We start from the raw sequence: 23,410 nt of genomic DNA on the forward strand, positions 1-23,410 counted from the left end.
TGGCAACTTTAATAGGCCTATCACAACATTTCAAGTGTTTTTTTTTTCCAGCATGATTATTTGAATTCAGCCTATTCAACGAATAATCTAGAGAAATAGAATAGGCAATCTTAAATTTGAACATAATTTATTTTAATATTTAGCCTATTGGTTGTTGTTTAAAACCATATAGGGTAGACATTTTAATATAATGGGTTATAATAAAGTCAAATGACACATTGCCGTTGTGGTGAAAGTTGCACAATGAATGTGGCCCTTTATTTTCCTGATGTTTTCATCGCAAGCGGTAGTAATGCGGAAAAGTCTAAATGGGATCATTGGGGCGTCCCAACTCTGACGTCACCCTATTGAAGTTGACGTTTTAAACGCTTAATGTAAGAGTTAAGGTAGGGTTAAGGTTTGGTAAGGGTTATGGTAATGGTAATGGTAAGGGCTATTCTTATGGTTAGGGTTAGGGTAGGGGTTAAGGTTAGGGTTTAGGGACGTCCCAAGGATTCAGGATAGCACTAACCGTAGTAACGCTCTGCAGCAGCTGACACTTCTGTAGTCGGGAGTGAATGCACATTTTACCGTCTGTGGTCGCTAAGTAGCTAGCTCAGCAGCAGCAGCAGCATCATGGCGGAGCAAGGCGAATCTCCGGCTCCTGTCCAGAATCCGCAACCAGTGCTGACAACGAGCTGGCCAATTACCAGGGAGTCGTACGAGTTACAGGAAGTCATAGGTTAGTAGGCTACATTTCTATAGTGTAATGATATAATGTTTTATCATGGATATGGCTCGGGCGGTTATCAGCGGTGAATGACGACGAGGGCCTACCGGCTTTTTCATATTGAACAGCGTCTCTTTAATGCTTTGCATTGCGGATGTTAATAACAACCTCTATTCGCTTGCTCTTGTAAGAGGAAACCACTTATTTCATCATATTGAGAGATATTTATAGTCATTGTAAAGTTGTATTCGTATGGGTAGGAATTTAATGTAAATGCGTTTTTAATGCAATCCTGAACGATGCTCATTTATGGCACATGTCCAGTAGGCTAATATTGAAATAGATGAGTCTATGCATGGATGCAGTCCTCACGGGAATGGCATGTTATCCTTCGGTAGAGAAGGGATATTGAATTGCATGCCACTCTGAAGTTAGTAAGAGGATCTACTGTTAGGCTACACGAAACAAAATAAACACGAGTAACATTCAGTTTTAATAACAGTCCAACGTTATTATGCCTATTATGATTATGATGGGTATTAGGCTATGCAAAAAATGGTCTACTTTGTAAGAATGTTGTCACAGATTATTTAATTGTCTCTGGAAAAGGAAAGACAAATAGCCTATAGACATAATTTATAAGCCGCCTTCTGTCAATGTATTATAATTAATATATAGTTGTAAAAAATAATTCTATACATTTTAAGATGTTGCTTTGCCTCACTGTAAGCAATATATCGTCTTTATTTTGTAATCCATAGATAAAACATTACATTGGATAAGAATGTTTAGTTTATTGTTTCAGCAGGTCAGTCAAGTTTCATAGGTCATCAAGGTTTATTTTCACTTCTATTAGGTTACATCAAGGAGTTATAGAACCGGTTACATTACATTGTAACAATACTGAGTGTCACTCTCCACCTCCCCTACTGCTAATAACGCCAGACCTCGTTTGGTAGGCCTATAATGCAGTTATTCACAGTAATTCCCCAAATACTCAATGTTTTCTGCTCATTTAAGAATTTTGGCACCTGTGAACGGTGAGAGACATTTGAGCTGACACTGACAGCCAAAGAAAGCCATATCAGTGCTGATAAGGGATAGCACTACAACCACGAGCTGCTGTGGCTAGTCAGTCATCTTTTTTTGTGCTTATAATCAACTGTTGAGCAGTCCGATCTCCTCTCATCCTTATCTGTCACCGGCAGTTGGCATGGTGTGTACTGTGTCACATTCTTAGTACAAGACAACTATAGCTTAGCATGGCCTGGTTCTTAAATAAACCCCTCTTCACAGCTTTGTCTTTGGATACACTGACTGTTATGCAGAGGAATTAACATGTCATTGGAAAATATGTTTGCACATACTGTATTTGTTCAATTCCGTTCTGAACTGTCATGGAATATACATGAGTTATTATTTAAATGTCACAAAAAACATTTAATATTCCGAACAGACACACAATGATACTGCATGTTTCAATGATCCCTTATGCTGTTTACCTTGGTCACATTTAATGTTACTGTACTGTCTCCTGCCCTGTTTTATAATTGCACCTCTATTTGTCTGTGATACCAGGCAGCGGGGCCACAGCCGTAGTGCAGGCTGCCCTCTGCACCCCCAGACAGGAACGCGTGGCCATAAAGAGAATCAACTTGGAAAAATGCCAGACCAGCATGGATGAGCTATTGGTGAGAGCAACAATAAATAAAGGCTATATTTTCATTGTGTGTGACCACAGTGCCTCGGGCTCTCTCTGGCCCATACTTTCCTGATTGGGCTGTAATTCGACTTTGCTGTTCTCTCTTGTGTATGTCTATTAGAGGCTGAGTAGGAGGGCTGTGCTACACTCAAGTGTCCATTTGAAAAATAAATTAGCCATAAGTTACAGTGTTTGTTCACTTCATTTTTAGAGACGCAAATGACCTATGAACAATCCTTGTTATAAGAAAGGTTGTCAAAAGATGTTAGCTTTAATTTGTTTCTCATATGAGTCTCTTTCCTCTCATACAATAGAAAGAAATTCAAGCCATGAGCCAATGCAACCATCCAAATGTTGTCACCTACTACACCTCATTTGTGGTAAAGGATGAACTTTGGTTAGTCATGAAACTTCTGAGTGGAGGTAAGCTTTGACCTTCACCAACCTAGCAAAATAGAACTCATGAAGTCATGACATTGATCTCATACAATTTCAACCATCACGACATGTAACGAGCAATTGTCCATCCTTTTGATCAGTTTACTGTAGACCTATGTGCAGTGACATTAAAAGTGAAGTGTTATCACACCAGGTACGGCTGGGATGAATATCAAACATTGTAACAAACTTGCTTAACATAGAATGGGTCAATAGAACAGTTGACATGGAAGGATCTTATGTAGAAATTGACATATCAGCATTGGGCATTGTGGGCACTGTTTGTCTGTCTGCTTCCTCTTTTTAGGATCCATGTTGGATATAATAAAGCATACCTTTAGCAGAGGAGAGCACAAAAATGGAGTTCTAGATGAGCTCATCATTGCAACCATACTAAAAGAGGTCCTTGAGGGGCTGGACTACCTGCATAGAAACGGACAGATTCACAGGTAAGATACCCTGGAGTCAGTGATGGTCGGTGCCATTTAAGAAAAGGGAGGACGATAATTTTTTTTATGAGCATAGCCTTATTTCTATTACAGCATATTTGATGACTGTCATTCATATTCCCTTCACCCAGCTCATTGTAACATCGATAGGTTTAGGCTACAATATGATACTCACATTTTTCCCCTATACCTATCATGAGGTTGCTACAACCTAGGCTATTAATGAAAGTTTACAACACAGGTCGAGAGACATTTTAGTAGGGCTGTCCCCGACTAAAAAAATATTGTTAGATCTAGAGTCGTCTGTTCTTTCGACCAATTGATTGGTAGACATTTTGAAATGTGTATCTTTCCCTACATAGACACATCCTATGTGTTTTAATAAAATCAACTATACTGTATGTAGGCTACTGAGCTTGTCTGATGCTTTAAGCACACTGGGATTAAATAATAAGACACACAAATGACTCGAGGGAGACAGAGATCAAGATAGCCTAACCAGAAGTAAAAGAAACCTGTTCCCGGCCCTCTTCCTCCTGCTTCTGATGGCATTCACAGATTCTGCTGTTACGCTCCTGCTGTTACGCTCTTAATAGGCTACACCAGGGGTCGGCAACCTTTTCCATCTGGAGTGCCAATTTATCTTACCGTTTCTACCGATCTGTGTGCCAGTTATGATTTTTATATGCACATTTTCGTGGGCAAGTTTATTTTAATTTATAATAAAGTCTATGTATCTCAAAATCATTATCATATGGTTAATAACAATTGTAAAAGTAACTTATATTGCCAGTGCCAACTATGTCAAATTAGCCTACATAAAGCCAACAAATAAAAACATTGCAGCCTGCAGTTAGAAAATATACTGATAAAAATGAATATCCTATTAATCACATTGGCTACTCATGGCCTGTCTGCAAGGAACTAGAAACATTGTATAAGCTATTAACTTGGGTCCAGCCTGAAGCTTAAACTTGCAACATTGTATAAAATATTCTGGGACCTCAGAGTTTCCAGATCCAGTGAGCCCCAGAAAGACATAGCTGTAGGATATTTGCACAAGGGATAAGAAGTAATCAGGTAGGCCTATTTTATGATGTTTCCTTCACCTGATCAGAGCATGACATTTTTTCCCCCTTTCACGCTGAGCGGATATCAAAAGAGCGCTGGAAAGAATTTTGAAATAGGCTACATTGAGGAACTATTGTCATTCTCAATGGATGTAAAAACAGACTTTGTTTACTTGGTGTTTGAGTTGAAGAAAAAATTAAGTTCCACAGTGGTGGTTAGTTAAGACAATCAGAAATACTACCAGATCCCCAAATGTGTACATTTATAGGCCTGCATTTGCGTGCAGGCCAGGTAGCCTAGGCCTACTTCTATGTATAATCAGGTGCGTGTCCTTACTCAACATTTACAGGAGCGCTACAAAACAAACCACAATTAACAAATTGACAACTCCTAAATGGAATGAAAAAAACGTAACTTGTTTCTCACAAGTGTAGCCTAGGTTGTGCGGTCAGCAAACAACATGTCCACTCCGACAATGAGAACGGTAAAAGACTGTGATAATAATATATTTAATGCATTAACAGAAATGACCATAACAAAACTAACATTGTAGATTAGAAATTATGGAAATTAACGGTAAATGTTTTACTGGTGATACTGGTGTGCCATCCCCGTGAGTCAGACGGGTGTCTCATGTGCCCAAAAATATTTTTTAGACTGCTAGACTAAAAAAAATTCGGTCTGCTCAACTAAAAAAATCTCAGCCTATCGACCAGTCGACTAAATGGGGTCAGCCCTAAATTTGAGTAATCAAGGTGACAGACATTGACACATTCAATACCGCCTTGCACACTCCTGCCTGCATCTAGCTGATCTAGGGTGTAATCATATGTCCAACAGTTGCAAACGAGAGTTTATGTTGGACAAATTCCAGTATGTTAATCCGTTTAAGAAACGTTTTTCCAACAGAATCGCCGGAATGAATACACCCCATATCACACTCAAACACAGTTCACTTTCATAGCAGCCACATAAAAAAATCATGATCCCTTTGATAGTTTTATTCTTTCCCAAAACTACATGTTCTCCTCTCACCTTTTCCCTTTGCTTGTGGACTTCAGTGCACAACACATCAGTTTTCTGTGACCAGGCGAAAAAACCCTTCCAAGCCAAACTTTCATATCATAACCGCTAACCGCTACACACAGCCTACATCATTGTCACCATATTAACGTCATAGTCAACATAGCAGCAAGAACTAACACATTAGTAAACCCCCTACAATCATGCAGTGCAGTGTACAGTCAGCAGCAACCAGTTTAGCAGTTACACCGGCGGGCCGCAGTGAATAAATTAATAAAACCAAAAGCTTACCTTAACTTGAAAGAGTTCCAGAGTTGGATAGCCATAGCCAGCTAGCTAACATAGCTTTCCACTCTGTTTGATCCGGGTGTTTGAGTAGGCTAAACTAGCTGCATTGCCTAGCTAAGTAAGTGAAACTGAAAAAAATACAACAAAATATAAGTCTCTCTCTCTCTCTCACTCTCTCTCTCTCTCTCTCTCTCTCTCTCTCTCTCTCTCGCTTGTCCTTCATTTAAAAAAATATGAATTTGTTCAAAACTGTTCAACTATTGTCTTTCTCTCTCTTTGACTCAACTACTCACAATGTGTAATGCACTGCATTGCTAGCTAGCTGTAGCTAATGCTTTCAGTACTAGATTAATTGTCTGATCCTTTGATTGGGTGGACAACATGTCAGTTCATGCTACAAGAGCTCTGATAGGTTGGAGGACATACTCCGGAAGTCTATGGAAGGCGGTGAGACCCATGAGCCTCCTGAGTTTTGTATTTAAGTCAATGTACACAGAGGAGGACAGAAGCTAGCTGTCCTCCGGCTACACCATGGTTCTACCCCACAGAGGGCTGTTGAGGCTACTGTAGACCTTCACTGCAAAACCTTGTGTTTTAATCAATTATTTGGTGACCTGAATATATTTAGTATAGTTTTATCTAAAAAAAAGTAACTTTTTTAATGTTTAACTATTTTTATTTGTATGAAATTCACCGAGGAGGATGATCATCCCCTCCCTCCTCGGAAGAGCCTCCACTGTCTGGAGTTTTAAACATTAATTCTTTGCACAGGGTCTTCCTTAAAAGAGTGTATTTAAAAGTTACATAGTATTAATCTATAAATTGTAATCTAAGAGTTACATGGTATTAGTTAAATTGTGATGACATTATCTACTGTTTCAATGTAATTTATTGACAGATTGTGTTCTTTGAACTTGCCTGGATGTCAAGGGCATAAAGAAGTAAACCACTATTACCCCCTTGGGCAGTGTTCCAAATGACAGTAGGCTGCAAAACTAATTTGTACACATGGATGCAATTGATCCTGCTCCACTTAGGTCGATAGATACCGTTTGGGCCTGACTGGGATGTTTTTGCTGTGTGTGTGTGACCTCAGGGATGTGAAGGCTGGGAACATTCTGTTGGGAGAGGACGGATCTGTTCAGATTGCAGGTGTGTGAGTAATGCCACTCCCTCACCTCATCTTCACCTGTTAAATTGTATTCTCACAGCTCACTGACTGCCACAAAGATAGTACTTTTTTAAGGATGCTTCCACACATTCAGTTAATTCAACAGCCTAATCAACATAATGCCAGACTTCACCAATCAAAAGTAGGAATATACTTGTAAAATGGCAAAGATTAATATATTTTTGAAGCTAGCGAATACGCAGTAGTTTACATATTGACTGCGTGTTTCTCTTTCCTGTCCTGAAGACCTTTCAGCCCCACTCAAAATATTGAGTTTAAAAAGTTAGTATTTTATAAGTGTTTTATTTATTTGCTAGGAATATAACATTAATGTAGATATATAGTTAAAGTCGGAAGTTTACATACACTTAGGTTGGAGTCATTAAAGCTTGTTTTTCAACCACTCCACAAATGTCTTGTTGGCAAGTCGATTAGGACATCTACTTTGTGCATGACACAAGTATTTTTTCCAAGAATTGTTTACAGACAGATTATTTCACTTATAATTCACTGTATCACAATTCCAGCGGGTCAGAAGTTTACATACACTAAGTTGACTGTGCCTTTAAACAGCTTGGAAAATTCCAGAACATGATGTCATGGCTTTAGAAGCTTCTGATAGGCTAATTTACATCATTTGAGTCAATTGGAGGTGTACCTGTGGATGTATTTCAAGGCCTACCTTCAAACTCAGTGCCTCTTCGCTAGACATCATGGGAAAATAAAAAGAAATCAGCCAAGACCTCAGAATTTTTTTATAGACCTCCACAAGTCTGGTTCATCTTTGGGAGCAATTTCCAAACGCCTGAAGGTACCATGGTCATCTGTACAAACAATAGTATGCAAGTATAAACACCATGGGACCACGCAGCCGCCATACCGCTCAGGAAGAAGAAGCGTTCTGTCTCCTAGAGATGAACGTACTTTGGTGTGAAAAGTGCAAATCAATCGCAGAACAAAAGCAAAGGACCTTGTGAAGATGCTGGACGAAACAGGTACAAAAGTATTCACAGTAAAACAAGCCCTATATCGACATAACCTGAAAGGCCGCTCAGCAAGGAAGAAGCCACTGCTCCAAAGCCAGACTGCGGTTTGCAACTGCACATGGGGACAAAGATCATACTTTTTGGAGAAATGTCCTCTGGTCTGATGAAACAAAAATATAACTGTTTGGCCATAATGACCATCGTTATGTTTGGAGGAAAAAGGGGATTGCTTGCAAGCCGAAGAACACCATCCCAACCGTGAAGCATCATGTTGTGGGGGTGCTTTGCTGTTGGAGGGACTGGTGCACTTCACAAAATAAATAGCATCATGAGGCAGGAAAATTATGTGGATATATTGAAGCACCATCTCAAGACATCAGTCAGGAAGTTAAGGCATGGTCGCAAATGGGTCTTCCAAATGGACAGTGACCCCCCAGGCATGCTTCCAAAGTTGTGGCAAAATGGCTTAAGGACAACAAAGTCAAGGTATTGGAGTGGTCATCACAAAGCCCTGACCTCAATCCTGTAGAACATTTATGGGCTGAACTGAAAAAGCATGTGCGAGCAAGGAGGCCTATAAACCTGACTCAGTTACACCAGCTCTGTCAGGAGGAATGGGCCAAAATTCACCCAACATATTGTGGGAAACTTGTGGAAAGCCACCTGAAACATTTGTCCCAAGTTTAAACAATTTAAAGGCAATGCTACCAAATACTAATTGAGTGTATGTAAACTTCTGACCCACTGGTAATGTGATGAAAGAAAAAAAAGCTGAAATTAATCATTCTCTCTACTATTATTCTGACATTTCACTTTCTTAAAATAAAATGGTAATCCTAACTGACCTTAAACAGGAATTGTAAAAAACTGAGTTTAAATGTATTTGGCTAAGGTGTATGTAAACTTCCAACTTCAACTGTACCAGTTCATAAGTGCATTTAGTTCAACTCAGTATGTTCTGCACGAAACAGACATTTCTTGTATTTCTACAACATGGGGTTGACAATATTTAGGTCTTTCCACAGAATGAGTGCCTTTTGCATCCTTTTTATATATACATATCTTTTTTTTAATTGAGCACCAATTTTGACCCTGTTATATTCAATGATGTGGCTTTTAATATAGGCCACATGGAGAATTCAATAAATCAGATTTTTAATATAAATAAAGTATTGCTAAAGTGCCAAATTTCAGCATGTTGACATTACCCTCCTCGGTGACTTCTAGGAATATTTTAATCCCCCTAACCCCAACATTTCTGCAAGTTTTCACCAATATTGTAAGGCCATAGTTATTGTGTTGCTCTGACAAAGTAATATTTCATATGATTATTGATTCATTTCAAGGTCAAAACCTGTCCCTCATTTCCCCTGTTACATGAACTGAACTGTTGTTTTAATATGGTAAAACTATTCCTTTTAAATATTTTTTTCAAAAGAGGCTATGAACATCTAACAGTAAAATCATAGTTTAAAAGCACTCTTTTTTTGCCATTTTTTGAGTTTTGTGGTGGAAAACTGGTGGATCAATAATAACTTGCTAGAAAAGTTTGAACTATTCAATTTGTTTTGTGAAGCTTGCATTCAATGATGTTACTTTATTTGGCACTTAATAGACACTTACTATTGTATCTTTTGTAATTTAACCTCTTGAGATGGGAAAACAAGTTTTTTATTAAGTTTAGCATGTGCTCTTTATGACAGAATGCTACAATTAGGTGACATTGTTTTCCCCACAAAGTTACACATCTCAAAGTGCACCGAATTGGTGGAACGACCCATTTACTGAATAACACAAAGGTAGTCAAACAGGTCCCCCAACATAAATCACTGGAGGCCTGCAGTCTTTCATGTACTTGGACGACCTTTAGCCTACAAACACAGCAAGGAGAACCATTCTAACACAAATGCAACTGAAGAGCTGGAGTGTGCACAGTTTGTATAAGGTGTATAACATGAAATACTTGTGAAACGGTCATTTTTAGTTCATCAGATTCCTTCGTCAGATGAAACCTAGTGATTGGAACTATCCTGATACTACATGTCTGTACAAGTCACATTTAGCTGTGGTAGAATATTATACTGTGGTTTGAGTATATTTGAGCAAATACCGCAAAACATTATTATCCCTTTCTATCAGATGTTAATGAGGTATAACATTTACATCCATACATGTCATCTGAATTATCCATATTTCTTCATAGATTTTGGAGTTAGTGCCTTTTTGGCCACTGGAGGAGATATGACCAGAAACAAAGTACGGAAGACTTTTGTGGGCACACCATGTTGGATGGCCCCTGAGGTGATGGAACAGGTGAGACTATCTTGTGGCCAGTTTTAGTAACATCTACTATCTGTTTTCACCTAGACTGTACACCACTAACAGTAGCTCCGCCATGTCCACAGGTACGAGGCTATGACTTCAAAGCAGACATTTGGAGTTTTGGAATCACTGCCATAGAGTTGGCCACAGGGTCTGCACCTTACCACCGATACCCACCCATGAAGGTGAGCCTGATCACTGCATATCTAGATCCTAGACAGGAAGCGAAATAGGCCTACATCTTAACTAATAAACCATGAAAAGGCAAATTACTACCCTATGTCTATGTAACCTCTGAGAGAACACTTGAATGTCTTTGACCCTTCCTCTTCTCTTCCCAGGTCTTAATGCTGACCTTACAGAACGATCCTCCCACCCTAGACACGGGTGTGGAGGACAAAGAGATGCTGAAAAAATATGGGAAATCGTTTAGGAAGCTAATAACCCTGTGCCTTCAGAAGGAGCCCGCCAAGAGGTTTGTACATGTCTGCCATTCTGTGAACTGCATTAGGCCTACTCTCTAAATCTGTAGAGTCTGTCACTGGTTGATGATGAAGTAAATCTGATGGCCTTGGGAGTTGATCGAGTCTCTGTAGAATGTCAGACACATTTCAGGAGAGTCCTGAAATATAGTCTTCATGTTTAGTGGGCTCACTCATACCCACCCACCCAAGAATATCTATTCTCACACAGACAGATTCGAGGAATTGTACATTCAGTTCTAGGCCAATGATTGGAATGTGTTCTTATATCTCCATGTATTTTGCTTCTCTTCAGGCCTACAGCAGCAGAACTTTTGAAATGTAAATTTTTCCAGAAAGCCAAGGTATGATTTTACCTCCAGGATTTGACCTGTTCTTTTTTTTCTTTTTTTGAGGCTTAAAGAATTTCATATGTAGATTTGCTTAACATGGGTTGTGATTTTCATCTGCAGAACAGAGAATATCTGATCGAAAAGCTGCTATGCAGAGCCCCGAACATAACCCAGAGAGCCAAAAGGGTAATGTCTAAACAAACATCCTTCCCAGTAAAGCAGACCCAATATTGACTGAACATTATGAACAAAGAGATGATAAGAGATGGTAAGATGATAGGGGTTGGCAGCACACTCCGCCAGTCAACAGACATTGAGTGTCCTCTCCCTCTCTCTCTTACTGATCAACACGTCATTCACTTTGTGATCAAACTGTTCTGTGAGGCTGCAAATATGGGCCACTCCTGGAGCAATATCAGTCATGCAGAATAGATGTGCTTACAACTCTTGCATTAGTGGTCCGTAACGTTGTTCAGACGCTCACTGCAAGTGGCGGACAAAGACAAATGGAATTTAATGTGAGTGGTTAGGTAACGGGGAGGTGCACTTAAACATACCATTTGCATGCTCAGTTTGCTTTGCGGTCACAGTGAACTGGGCATAAGTGCAGCAGTGTGGCAGGAAAGGTTGATATTGGATCGCCATCGTCCTACATGTGGATTACTGAAGTAATGGGTGCGAAGACCCTATTGCCAGAAGGCAAAAAGGCCAGGGTGATCGAGTTGGATGGAAATTCACTGACATGGCATGGGTGACTGGAGGACATGGGGGATTGTGGAGGTGTCGCATGACCAAGTCATTTAGCAAAGCATAATGTCAATAGAGATGGAAGTGAATCGTGACAGAGTTGTCAGACAGAGGGGAGAACAGTATGCTGGTCAGAACAGTCACAATCATTCAGATCGTGTGTGGGTCGGTTGACTAATTTGGCAAACATGGTTTAAAGGTGCACTATCCAGAAATCGCTCTGCCATTTCCTGGTGGGTAAAATTCTAATAGTTGCCTAATTTCAGTATATGTGACAAAACAAGCAAGTATAATGTAGAGAATCATTGTACCATCTAAACCGCTGTTAAATATATTTTCCCTAACCAAAAATATTGTATTTTCAGCTGTTTGCAGCTGGTGTACAAAATCGAAAGTAAAAGAGGCAAAAACTAAACTAAAAGATGGGAAGCGTAGAAATAGCTCACATAGAACAACAGATCTACCACATATTAGACTTGCTTTCAATGAGAATGACAGATCGATAACTCACATTTCTATGTGAATTTGGTCGGGTTTCCCAAAAAGTTACATATTGCAGCTTTAATGAGATATTATGGTTGATTGTAGAATGATTAGTATTCTATTCTGAGGCTGCGATGTAATCATGATACCCTCTGCAGCCAACCCTGATCCTCCGATCCTGTCTGTCTTCTGGTCCTGTTTCACCACTAGAACTGTTGGTGTGCTGTTCTGACCTATGGAGAATCACCCACATTATCCACTCAGCAGACACAGGCTAGCCTGCACAGAGAGGCATCCTTGCAGAAACATGGTCATCTCAGTACTCTGTAACCTGTCCACATCACCGACCAGATCAGACTCTCTCCCCTTTGACCCCCTTACTCAGTCTGTCTGTCTACTACCCTCTCCCTCACTCTCCCTCCCATCCTGCCTACCTTCCTCATTCTGTCTATCTCCCTTCCTCACGGAGACTCCCACCTCCTCTGCAGGTGTATTAATTCAACCAGAGTTAATACACAATAGTAACATTCTAGACATGTATCTCTAGGCAAATGACAGAATTTATGCAGTTGTTCATTGGCCAGAAGAGGGCAGCCCTGCTCCTTAGTTGATCTCTTCATAGGGCGACCTGCAGGAGGTATTGATCAAAGATTACGGTGCGTTGCAGCAGTCATTGATGTGTTACGTAATTCAAAGTTGGAAAATAATACTGATATAATACTGAGATTGATTTGCTACGCCAGTACACAGAGGATACAGTATCGATTCAGAGCATTTATAGATTGCTCCTGTAATTTGCCTGTATGTACTCCTTCATCCCATATTTTCCCTTTGTGCATTTCTCTAAGTGTGCATGCTCATAAATGTTCCTATTAATATTAAATACTAAATGTAGTTGTTCACATGCTTTGGCAGCTTGACGGTACCGTGTTTGTGTGTAAAGAGACATACAGGGCACTGAACTGTTACATGCATCCACACACAGTGGACTGATGCTTTTTTTTTTGCTCAAGGAGCCAGAGCAGAATTCCAGGAGCATGGGCTCTGTGTCAGGTTCAGCGAAAGAACTTGATGCCATCAGAAGGGTACATGTTCTTTGACTTAGCCCTAGAATGCTGGGGCTTCCACTTAGATTCATCCAGAGTTAGCTGCTTTAAGGAGTTGTGTGTGTTTCCTTTTCTTCGTTTCATTTTTGTTCTATTTTGTTCTTATGTTCTCTGCTAGCTCATAGCAGCCATTTTGTAGACCTTAAAAACTCTCTGAGAGGAATCCGAGCTTAAGTGTTTGTGAAATGCTTACTGGTATCCACCTGCACATTTGATGAAATATTTCAAAAATCGCATCAGCTCATCATATAGGCCAAGTAAATGCCATTTAATGTTGTGTTGGTTTTAACCTTACTGAGAGAACATTAGAAGGTGTGTGGGCTACTAAATGTCTTTTGTCTCTCAACCCTACAGTTTGATGGGATGTCTAAACGGTTGTGCTGTGTTTGGCTTAGGTGAGGAGAGTTCCAGGGTCCAGTGGCCACCTGCACAAGATGGAGGACGGAGACTGGGAGTGGAGCGATGACGAGCTCGATGTAGGGAGTGAGGAGGGCAAGGCTGCTGTCAATCAAGGCAGGGTAGGTGAGACCATAACAAGAGATACACATCAAAACTTGGCCACAGGGGCTGGGGGAAAAAGCAACAGCTAATGTTGAGGGCAATTCTCTATGCTTTTTACCTGCACTTTGGCTAGCTTGATCCTTCCTTTTTGTTTTGCCTTTCTACAGTCATTCTCTAGCTGAATGTATTTCTGTGAAAGCAGCGAGCAAGCTTTGTTTCAGAGAGGGGCCTGTGACATGTCGCTAAAGGTAATTGGTAAGGGTTTGAAGATAGCTGTAGGAGGCTGAGGATGGAGCGGGGAGCCAGCTATGATCAAATATCAAAAGGTTCTTTGACAAGATGCCTTACCTGATGTCTCTTACAGGGAAAATTACACAAAGCAAAGATACAACAAATAAAATGCCGATAATGATATTCTACCTGGGTCAGTTTTACTTGTTTGTTTTTCTCCTCTACGCTACATTATGATAATTATTCTGCAGGGATTGTGTTCGAAGGTGTTTGAGCTCTACATCTGCCAGTCGTGTTTAGATTTGTCAAGACTGAAAATATAATGTTGTTTGTGTTTGATATTACCTTCCAGTCGCGAAGGCTCAGAGAGGACAACGAAGACGAGGGCGAAGATGTAAGTTAGCTCTTTTCTGTTCTATAAACAAATATGGAGTACATGATTTGTCATTGTTAAAGTATTTTTAATATCATAGAGACAGACGCTTAGGTGTATTGTGGGTGAAGTAAGATTGTTGTGAGTGTGTAAACCTGCACATTGACTAGAATAATTGACTTACTTTGCCTCTGTCTGTTTCTGTGTAATTTGATTACTTTACAAAGGGCTTCATTGGAAAATCTAATTGTCTGCCTCAACAGGGAGCAGGTTATGTATCCGTTATGAAATCTCAAATAAACCTAGTACATCTTACCCCACAGTTTCTCTGACTCATGGATGTTAGCAAGGTCGAATGTATATACAGTTGAAGTCGAAAGTTTACATAAACTTAGGTTGGAGTCATTAAAACTCGTTTTTCAACCACTCCACAACTTCTTGTTAACAAATGTTAGTTTTGGCAAGTCGGCTAGGACATCTACTTTGTGCATGACACAAGTAAGATTATTTAACTTATAATTCACTGTATCACAATTCCAGTGGGTCAGAAGTTTACATACACTAAGTTGACTGTGCCTTTAAACAGCTTGGAAAATTCCAGAAAATGATGTCATGGCTTTAGAAGCTTCTGATAGGCTAATTGACATAACTTGAGTCAATTGGAGGTTAACCTGTGGATGTATTTCAAGGCCTACCTTCAAACGCAGTGCCTCTTTGCTTAACATCATGGGAAAATCAAAAGAAATCAGTCAAGACCTCAGAAAAAAATTGTAGACTTCCTCAAGTCTGGTTCATCCTTGGGAGCAATTTCCAAACGCCTGAGGGTACCTTGTTCATCTGTACAAACTATAGTACGCAAGTATAAACACCATGGGACAACGCAGCCGTCATATCGCTCAGGAAAGAGACGCGTTCTGTCTCCTAGAGATGAACGTACTTTGGTGTGAAAAGTGCAAATCAATCCCAGAACAACAGCAAAGGACCTTGTAAAGATGCTGGAGGAAACGGGTACAAAAGTATCTATATCCACAGTAAAACGAGTCCTATATCGACATCACCTGAAAGGCCGCTAAAAAAGCCAGACTACAGTTTGCAACTGCACATAGGGACAAAGATCGTACTTTTTTGAGAATGTCCTCTGGTCTGATCAAACAAAAATATAACTGTTTGGCCATAATGACCATCCTTATGTTTGGAGGAAAAAGGGGGAGGCTTGCAAGCCAAAGAACACCATCCCAACCGTGAAGTACAGGGGTGGCAGCATCATGTTGTGGGGGTGCTTTGCTGCAGGAGGGACTGGTGCACTTCACAAAATAGATGGCATCATGAGACAGGACAATATTGTGGATATATTGAAGCAACATCTCAAGACATCAGTCAGGAAGTTAAAGCTTGGTTGCAAATGGGTTTTCCAAATGGACATTGACCCCAAGCATACTTCCAAAGTTGTGGCAAAATGGCTTAAGGACAACAAAGTCAAGGTATTAGAGTGGCCATCACAAAGCCCTGACCCCAATCCTATAGAACATTTGTGGGCAGAACTGAAAAAGTGTGTGCGAGCAAGGAGGCCTACAAACCTGACTCAGTTACACCAGCTCTGTCAGGAGGAATGGGCGAAATTCCCCAAACTTATTGTGCCTACCTGAAACGTTTGACCCAAGTTAAACAATTTAAAAGCAATGCTACCAAATATTAATTGAGTGTATGTTAACTTCTGAACCACTGGGAATGTGATGAAAGAAATAAAAGCTGAATTAAATAATTCTCTCTACTATTATTCTGACATGTCACTTTCTTAAAATAAAGTGGTGATCCTAACTGACCTGAGGCAGGGAATTTTTACTTGAATTAAATGACAGGAATTGTGGAAAACTGAGTTTAAATGTATTTACTTCCGACTTCAATTGTAGATGCTTTCTCTTTTTGAATGTTCATAAACAAAACAACAAAATGTTTTACATATTGATTGTTTTCTATTGACTCTTCTCTATTTGCTGACCGAGTTGAGCAATGACCTTGACCATGACCTTGATCTTGGGCAAATATTTGCTATTCTTAACAATGTTCACCCACTAAACACCCTTTCCAAAGCACACCAAAATATATAGTTTACTAAATGCCTTTCGTTTTGTGCCACAGGATGAGGAGAATGCCAATAGTGTTCCCATTGAAGGGCTATCCATTCAGCATCCCCAGGTGAGGGTTTCAGTATCATCACCACCAGCAGCAGAGGCAGACGTTAATTTGTCATGATTCAGTGACCTTGATGCCCCACTGATTATGTGTGAGTATGTGCCAGTCCCCCAGTGGCTCCTGGAGGGGCCCTTTCAGCAGGTAATAACTCTGAGTAAATGGCCATCCTGCTGATACTGCCAGCTCTAAAGTCATCTAAAAGGCCCTGTGTCATTCTCTCACTGGCCATTGTCATTTCAGAAATGAGCCAGAGTAGTTTGAGGTTCATCCCCCGTGTCCGACAATGATAGAGGCCATAAGTGCTACTGCGGTTCTTACTTTGTTGAGTCAGGATCTAGTCAGCGTCAAGGGTCCCGGGTGGCGCAGCGGTCTAAGGCACTGCATCTCAGTGCTAGAGGCATCACTACAGACCCTGATACGATCCTGGGCTGTATCCCAACCGGCAGTGATTGGGAGTCTCATAGGGCGGCGCACAAATGACCCACATCGCCCGGGGTTTGGCCGGTGTAGGCCGTCATTGTAAATAAGAATTTATTCTTAACTGGCTTGCCTAGTTAAATAAAGGTTAAATAAAAAATGTTTTTTACTGATTGTGCCTCCTCATAAACAGAACTCAATAATCTTGTCAGAGTACATCAATAGAAGTATATACACTGTAGATATTGAATGTATTTTGTGTGATTTAATTCATGTATACTTTTGTTGGTTATGTAGTTTAATAATTTCAGCACAGTGCAAGATACAGATATATATTTTCTATACTCCAGGAGATATTGAGGACTTGCTGGCTTTATTGACTCACTAGACTCACTCTTTACTTATAGGTGCAACCGTTTGAGAAGAACACAGGGCCCTATATTCAAGTTGCTCTGAATATGGTCCTAAGGCTAAGGTAAGCAGAGTTTGAATTTGTCCTGCTGCTAATAGACCCAATGATGACCTAATGATGTCTTGGCCCTCTAATGGGATCATCTGACAGAACCAAGGGCCTTTTCTCTCTAATCTGGCTGAGCGGTTGTGTTGGAGGGAGGAGAGTGTTACACTCCATTGACTCTCCATTTGCTCCGCTCTGCATTTCTGTGTTCTCAGGGATTGAATTAGAGCAGGGATGGACAACTTTGATGGGGGTAGGGGCCACAAAAAAATCTGAATTCATCATGAGGGACTGCACAGTTGCTGGCAGGTCTGCGTAGTCACATCCATACCCCCCCCCCACCAAGTGGCCCCCTTGACAGTGGAGAGAAATGCTTCAAGTTTTAGAGTTCATTTTGTGCAATTGGACTCATTTTGCCATTGGGCGGAGAGGAAAATAAGCTGTTTTAGAACTATTTTCCTGCAATTATACACATTTTGCCATAGGGTGGAGAGAATGTTTACAGTTCTGACTATGATATGGGAGTGAGAGTTACTAAAATCAAATCAATATAGGACCCTGGCCGGTAATAAAACCATGATAAAAAATGTAGATAGCTGGCTGCTAAACTAATTTAGCAATCTAAATAACTTTTGCTGAAATTAGCTATTTCATTGACTATCAGTGACTGACCTAACAAGAGAGAAACTGCTGATCGTCCTCGCAGTGGCAGACCAGATGTAACAACACCTGCACAGGATCGGTACATCCAAACATCACACCTGCGGGACAGGTACAGGATGGCAACAACAACTGCTCCAGTTACACCCTCCATCAGTGCTCAGACTGTTTGCAATAGGCTGTGAGAAGCTGGACTGAGGGCTTGTAGGCCTGTTGTAAGGCAGGTCCTCACCAGACATCACTGGCAACAACGTTGCCTATGGGCACAAATCCACTGTCGCTGGACCAGACAGGACTGGCAAAAAGTGCTCTTCACTGACAAGTCATAGTTTTGTCTCACCAGGGGTGATGGTCGGATTTGCGTTTATCGTCGAAGGAATGAGCGTTACTCCGAGGCCTGTGCTTTTGATTTTGACCCTCCCTTTGTTCAGGGACACATTATTAAATTTCTGTTAGTCACATGTCTGTGGAACTTGTTCAGTTTATGTCTCAGTTGTTGAATCTTGTTATGTTATTACAAATATTTACACATGTTAAGTTTGCTGAAAATAAACGCAGTTGACAGTGAGAGGACATTTCTTTTTTTGTTGAGTTTATATATATACACTGAACAACAATTTCAACGATTTTACTGAGTTGGAGTCAATTGAAATACATTCATTAGGCCCTAATCTATGGATTTCACGACTAGGCAGGGGTGTAGCCATGGGTGGTCCTTGGAGAGCATAGGCCCACCCACTTGGCAGCCAGGCCTACCCACTGGGAAACCAGGCCCAGCCAAATATAATTTGTTTTTCCCCACAAAAGGGCTTTTTACAGACAGAAATACTCCTCAGCACCCTCCACCCCCCCCTCAGACGATCCCGCAGGTGAAGAAGCGAGATGTGGATGTCCTGGGCTGGTGTGGTTACACGTGGTCTGCGGTTGTGAGGCAGGTTGGACTTACTGCCAAATTCTCTAAAACGACATTGGAAGCAGCTTATGGTAGAGAAATGAATGTTCAATTCTCTGGCAACCGCTCTGGTGGACATTCCTGCAGTCAGCATGCCAAAACACGCTCCCTAAAAACTTGAAACATCTGTGGCACTGTGCTGTTAGTCAAAACTGCACATAGAGTGAGTGGCCTTTTATTGTCCCCATCACAAGGTGCACCTGTGTAATGATTATGCTGTTTAATCAGCTTCTTGATATGCCATACCTGTCAGGGGGATGGATTATCTTGGCAAAGGAGAAATGGTCACTAACAGGGATGTAAACACATTTGTGCATTGAGAGAAATACGTTTTTTGTGCATATGGAACATTTCTTCTTAAAAAAAAAAACGTTTTGGCTCATGGAACATATTTTTGTTCAGTATTGAGTATACCAAACATTAGGAATATTGAGCTGCAGCTCCCTCTTTTGCCTTCAGAACAGCCTCAATTCGTCAGGGAATGGACTGTACAAAGTGTTGAAAGCGCTCCACAGAGATGCTGGCCCAATTTGACTCCAATGCTTCCCACAGTTGTGTAAAGTTGGCTAGATTGTTGATTGATACATTGATACATTGTTGATACACACGGGAGACTGTTGAGCATGAAAAATCCAGCAGCGTTGTAGTTCTTGACACAAACCGGTGTGCCTGGCAATTACTACTATACCCTGTTTAAAGGCACTTACATTTTTTTGTCTTGCACATTCACCCTCTGAATCTCAATTGTCTCAAGGCTTCTTTAACCTGTCTCCTCCCCTTCATCTACACTGATTGAAGTGGATTTAACAAATGAATGAATCCTTTTACCTGGATTCACCTGGTCAGTCTGTCATGGAAAGAGCAAGGTGTTCTTAATGTTTTGTATAGTGTATATATTTCGTTGGGGGGGGGGGGAGAGAATAGATCCGCGGGTCACCAGTTGCCCATCCCTGAATTAGAGGGCTGTTAATGACCTGCGAATGACCTGCGCTGCCACCAGACTGCTACCAACACTGACCTGACCTGACCTGACCTAACCTTAATTTCAGCTCATCCAGACGTTTTCAGCCACTGGCCAGGTTAAAGACCAATTGCTAGAACACAATTAAAGGCTGTAGCAAGACTTGTCACCAATATGGAATAGGTTTAGGATTAGATTTCGGCTCAGACTTATCACTGTTTATATATGTGTTTTTTTTTATGATATGATAATTAGTGTTGATTTGGCCTCAACACTCCTCTAAGCACTCATCCTTTCCCAAGAAGAACGTAGCTTATATGTATTGCATTGAATTGAGATCCTTTTTACTTCCCCCTCAGCAAAATGGAAGCAGATTTAAACCCATTGTCTGAAAGCAGAATATGCAATGCAAATGTGCCAAACTGCGCGCGTGCGCGTTAAGATGTCTGCCCCAGACATAGAGAATGAAGTGTTTCTGGACATTTTAAAGTCTGCCTTCTGCTCCCTGATGCTCTGAATGCCGCGCTGGGTGCAGAGTAGACTCTGGGTCGATGAGATAAGTCAGCATCTGAAGAGGCCTCCCCAGGCCCCCTGCGCAACACAAAGCCTTCCCCTCCACTGCACGCCAGCAGGCCAACTAGAGGGTTGGCTACTAGAGAAGTGTAATTATTCTAACCTTGACATGTAAATAAATGGACGCTTCTGTGAGCAGTGGGGCTGTAGCTATTTCTCAGTGACCAGAGTTCCATTCATTGCAGGCGTTTGAGCCTGTTTTTCTTTGCAGCGTATGGGGAGCGATGTACTGTAGAATCAGCCCAAACTCAGCCCAAACTCAGAGAGATAAAGTGGCTAGCTGTATGTGCTATGTACAGTGCCTTGCGAAAGTATTCGGCCCCCTTGAACTTTGCGACCTTTTGCCACATTTCAGGCTTCAAACATAAAGATATAAAACTGTATTTTTTTTTGAAGAATCAACAACAAGTGGGACACAATCATGAAGTGGAACGACATTTATTGGATATTTCAAACTTTTTTAACAAATCAAAAACTGAAAAATTGGGCGTGCAAAATTATTCAGCCCCCTTAAGTTAATACTTTGTAGCGCCACCTTTTGCTGCGATTACAGCTGTAAGTCGCTTGGGGTATGTCTCTATAAGTTTTGCACATCGAGAGACTGACTTTTTTCCCATTCCTCCTTGCAAAACAGCTCGAGCTCAGTGAGGTTGGATGGAGAGCATTTGTGAACAGCAGTTTTCAGTTCTTTCCACAGATTCTAAATTGGATTCAGGTCTGGACTTTGACTTGGCCATTCTAACACCTGGATATGTTTATTTTTGAACCATTCCATTGTAGATTTTGCTTTATGTTTTGGATCATTGTCTTGTTGGAAGACAAATCTCCGTCCCAGTCTCAGGTCTTTTGCAGACTCCATCAGGTTTTCTTCCAGAATGGTCCTGTATTTGGCTCCATCCATCTTCCCATCAATTTTAACCATCTTCCCTGTCCCTGCTGAAGAAAAGCAGGCCCAAACCATGATGCTGCCACCACCATGTTTGACAGTGGGGATGATGTGTTCAGGGTGATGAGCTGTGTTGCTTTTACGCCAAACATAACGTTTTGCATTGTTGCCAAAAAGTTCAATTTTGGTTTCATCTGACCAGAGCACCTTCTTCCACATGTTTGGTGTGTCTCCCAGGTGGCTTGTGGCAAACTTTAAACGACACTTTTTATGGATATCTTTAAGAAATGGCTTTCTTCTTGCCACTCTTCCATAAAGGCCAGATTTGTGCAATATACGACTGATTGTTGTCCTATGGACAGAGTCTCCCACCTCAGCTGTAGATCTCTGCAGTTTATCCAGAGTGATCATGGGCCTCTTGGCTGCATCTCTGATCAGTCTTCTCCTTGTATGAGCTGAAAGTTTAGAGGGACGGCCAGGTCTTGGTAGATTTGCAGTGGTCTGATACTCCTTCCATTTCAATATTATCGCTTGCACAGTGCTCCTTGGGATGTTTAAAGCTTGGGAAATCTTTTTGTATCCAAATCCGGCTTTAAACTTCTTCACAACAGTATCTCGGACCTGCCTGGTGTGTTCCTTGTTCTTCATGATGCTCTCTACGCTTTTAACGGACCTCTGAGACTATCACAGTGCAGGTGCATTTATACGGAGACTTGATTACACACAGGTGGATTGTATTTATCATCATTAGTCATTTAGGTCAACATTGGATCATTCAGAGATCCTCACTGAACTTCTGGAGAGAGTTTGCTGCACTGAAAGTAAAGGGGCTGAATAATTTTGCACGCCCAATTTTTCAGTTTTTGATTTGTTAAAAAAGTTTGAAATATCCAATAAATGTCGTTCCACTTCATGAATGTGTCCCACTTGTTGTTGATTCTTCACAAAAAAATACAGTTTTATATCTTTATGTTTGAAGCCTGAAATGTGGCAAAAGGTCGCAAAGTTCAAGGGGGCCGAATACTTTCGCAAGGCACTGTATTAAACCTATCCTGCTCTGCGCTGAGGGCTGCCTCTCCACAGCAAATGGATTTCAGTGACGTGTGTTGGTAGATTAAGTCAAAAGTCAACTGACAAGATCCACACCTCTGATCCGTGCTGAAACAGCCAGCCCCTGTCTGGCAGCAGCCAACAGAGAGCAGCTCATTTATCAGGCCTCTCAATTTCAAGCCCTCTTTTAGCCCGAAGGACTTCAGATAAACTCAAATGCAACTCCCAATCTCCCATAGAGCGATAATGAATGGGGCTCTATTGCAATCGGTTTTGACACGCATTATGGAGAAATACAACGTCGATGTATTTGCATAGAGGTTTCTCTATAGCCCTGTTTAGTCCATGAACTGTAAAAGTAGTCCTGGAAGCACTTGACAGAGCATTACATTACATTCGATTCGCTGGGAAGATACAGTACCTTTGTACAGGGGTGAATAATATTGGTCACATTTCACAGCTCTGTGAATGTGCTGTAATATGTGCAGTGATACAACGGCGTTACATTATAACACTACCATGTGCACTCATCGTCTCTTTTCACGTGACAGAAAACCTCCATGTCACTACAGTTTGTAATACACCAGCCTAAAGAGGTCTGCTGGTACACAGTCCCCAGAGGATCAGGAGATGACATGGTCACTGGTCACATTTACTGGCTTCATATGTGTGTGACAAACAGTAGGTCCTTATTAGCAGATACAGTGCAGGGAGGTAAAATGGCACCCTATTCCCTAGTGCGCTACTTTTGAAGCGTGCCATTTGTGATGCAACCATACTTGTGAGGACAGATTTTAAGTCTGGATTTATTGAGCGCTTGACAGCAGGATTAAGGCTAAACTGAAGA

At 41.0% G+C, this 23,410-nt stretch overlaps 1 protein-coding gene across 3 annotated transcripts in view; it reads left to right on the forward strand.

Annotated features, from left to right (window-relative positions):
- The first annotated feature begins 355 nt into the window (after positions 1–355).
- stk39 (serine threonine kinase 39) overlaps positions 356–23,410 on the forward strand; it is a 35,587-nt gene continuing 12,532 nt past the window's right edge. Inside the window, exons 1-16 of one of the 3 annotated variants that reach the window (XM_036958848.1) lie at positions 356–721; positions 2,288–2,400; positions 2,726–2,834; positions 3,157–3,298; positions 6,777–6,832; positions 10,041–10,150; positions 10,243–10,344; positions 10,501–10,634; positions 10,937–10,985; positions 11,094–11,159; positions 13,217–13,288; positions 13,705–13,827; positions 14,394–14,435; positions 16,554–16,610; positions 17,432–17,499; positions 17,697–18,227. In XM_036958848.1, the coding sequence (XP_036814743.1) occupies positions 616–721; positions 2,288–2,400; positions 2,726–2,834; positions 3,157–3,298; positions 6,777–6,832; positions 10,041–10,150; positions 10,243–10,344; positions 10,501–10,634; positions 10,937–10,985; positions 11,094–11,159; positions 13,217–13,288; positions 13,705–13,827; positions 14,394–14,435; positions 16,554–16,610; positions 17,432–17,499; positions 17,697–17,703 (1,356 nt within the window). In that variant the 5' untranslated portion in view covers positions 356–615 and the 3' untranslated portion in view covers positions 17,704–18,227. Of the gene's footprint in view, positions 722–2,287; positions 2,401–2,725; positions 2,835–3,156; positions 3,299–6,776; positions 6,833–10,040; positions 10,151–10,242; positions 10,345–10,500; positions 10,635–10,936; positions 10,986–11,093; positions 11,160–13,216; positions 13,289–13,704; positions 13,828–14,393; positions 14,436–16,553; positions 16,611–17,431; positions 17,500–17,696; positions 18,228–23,410 lie in introns of those variants that run through there. The other 2 variants (XM_021579082.2, XM_021579083.2) reach the window with 2 other exon arrangements.

The sequence above is a fragment of the Oncorhynchus mykiss genome, chromosome 22, assembly GCF_013265735.2.
Source record: "Oncorhynchus mykiss isolate Arlee chromosome 22, USDA_OmykA_1.1, whole genome shotgun sequence".
NCBI lineage: Eukaryota > Metazoa > Chordata > Actinopteri > Salmoniformes > Salmonidae > Oncorhynchus > Oncorhynchus mykiss.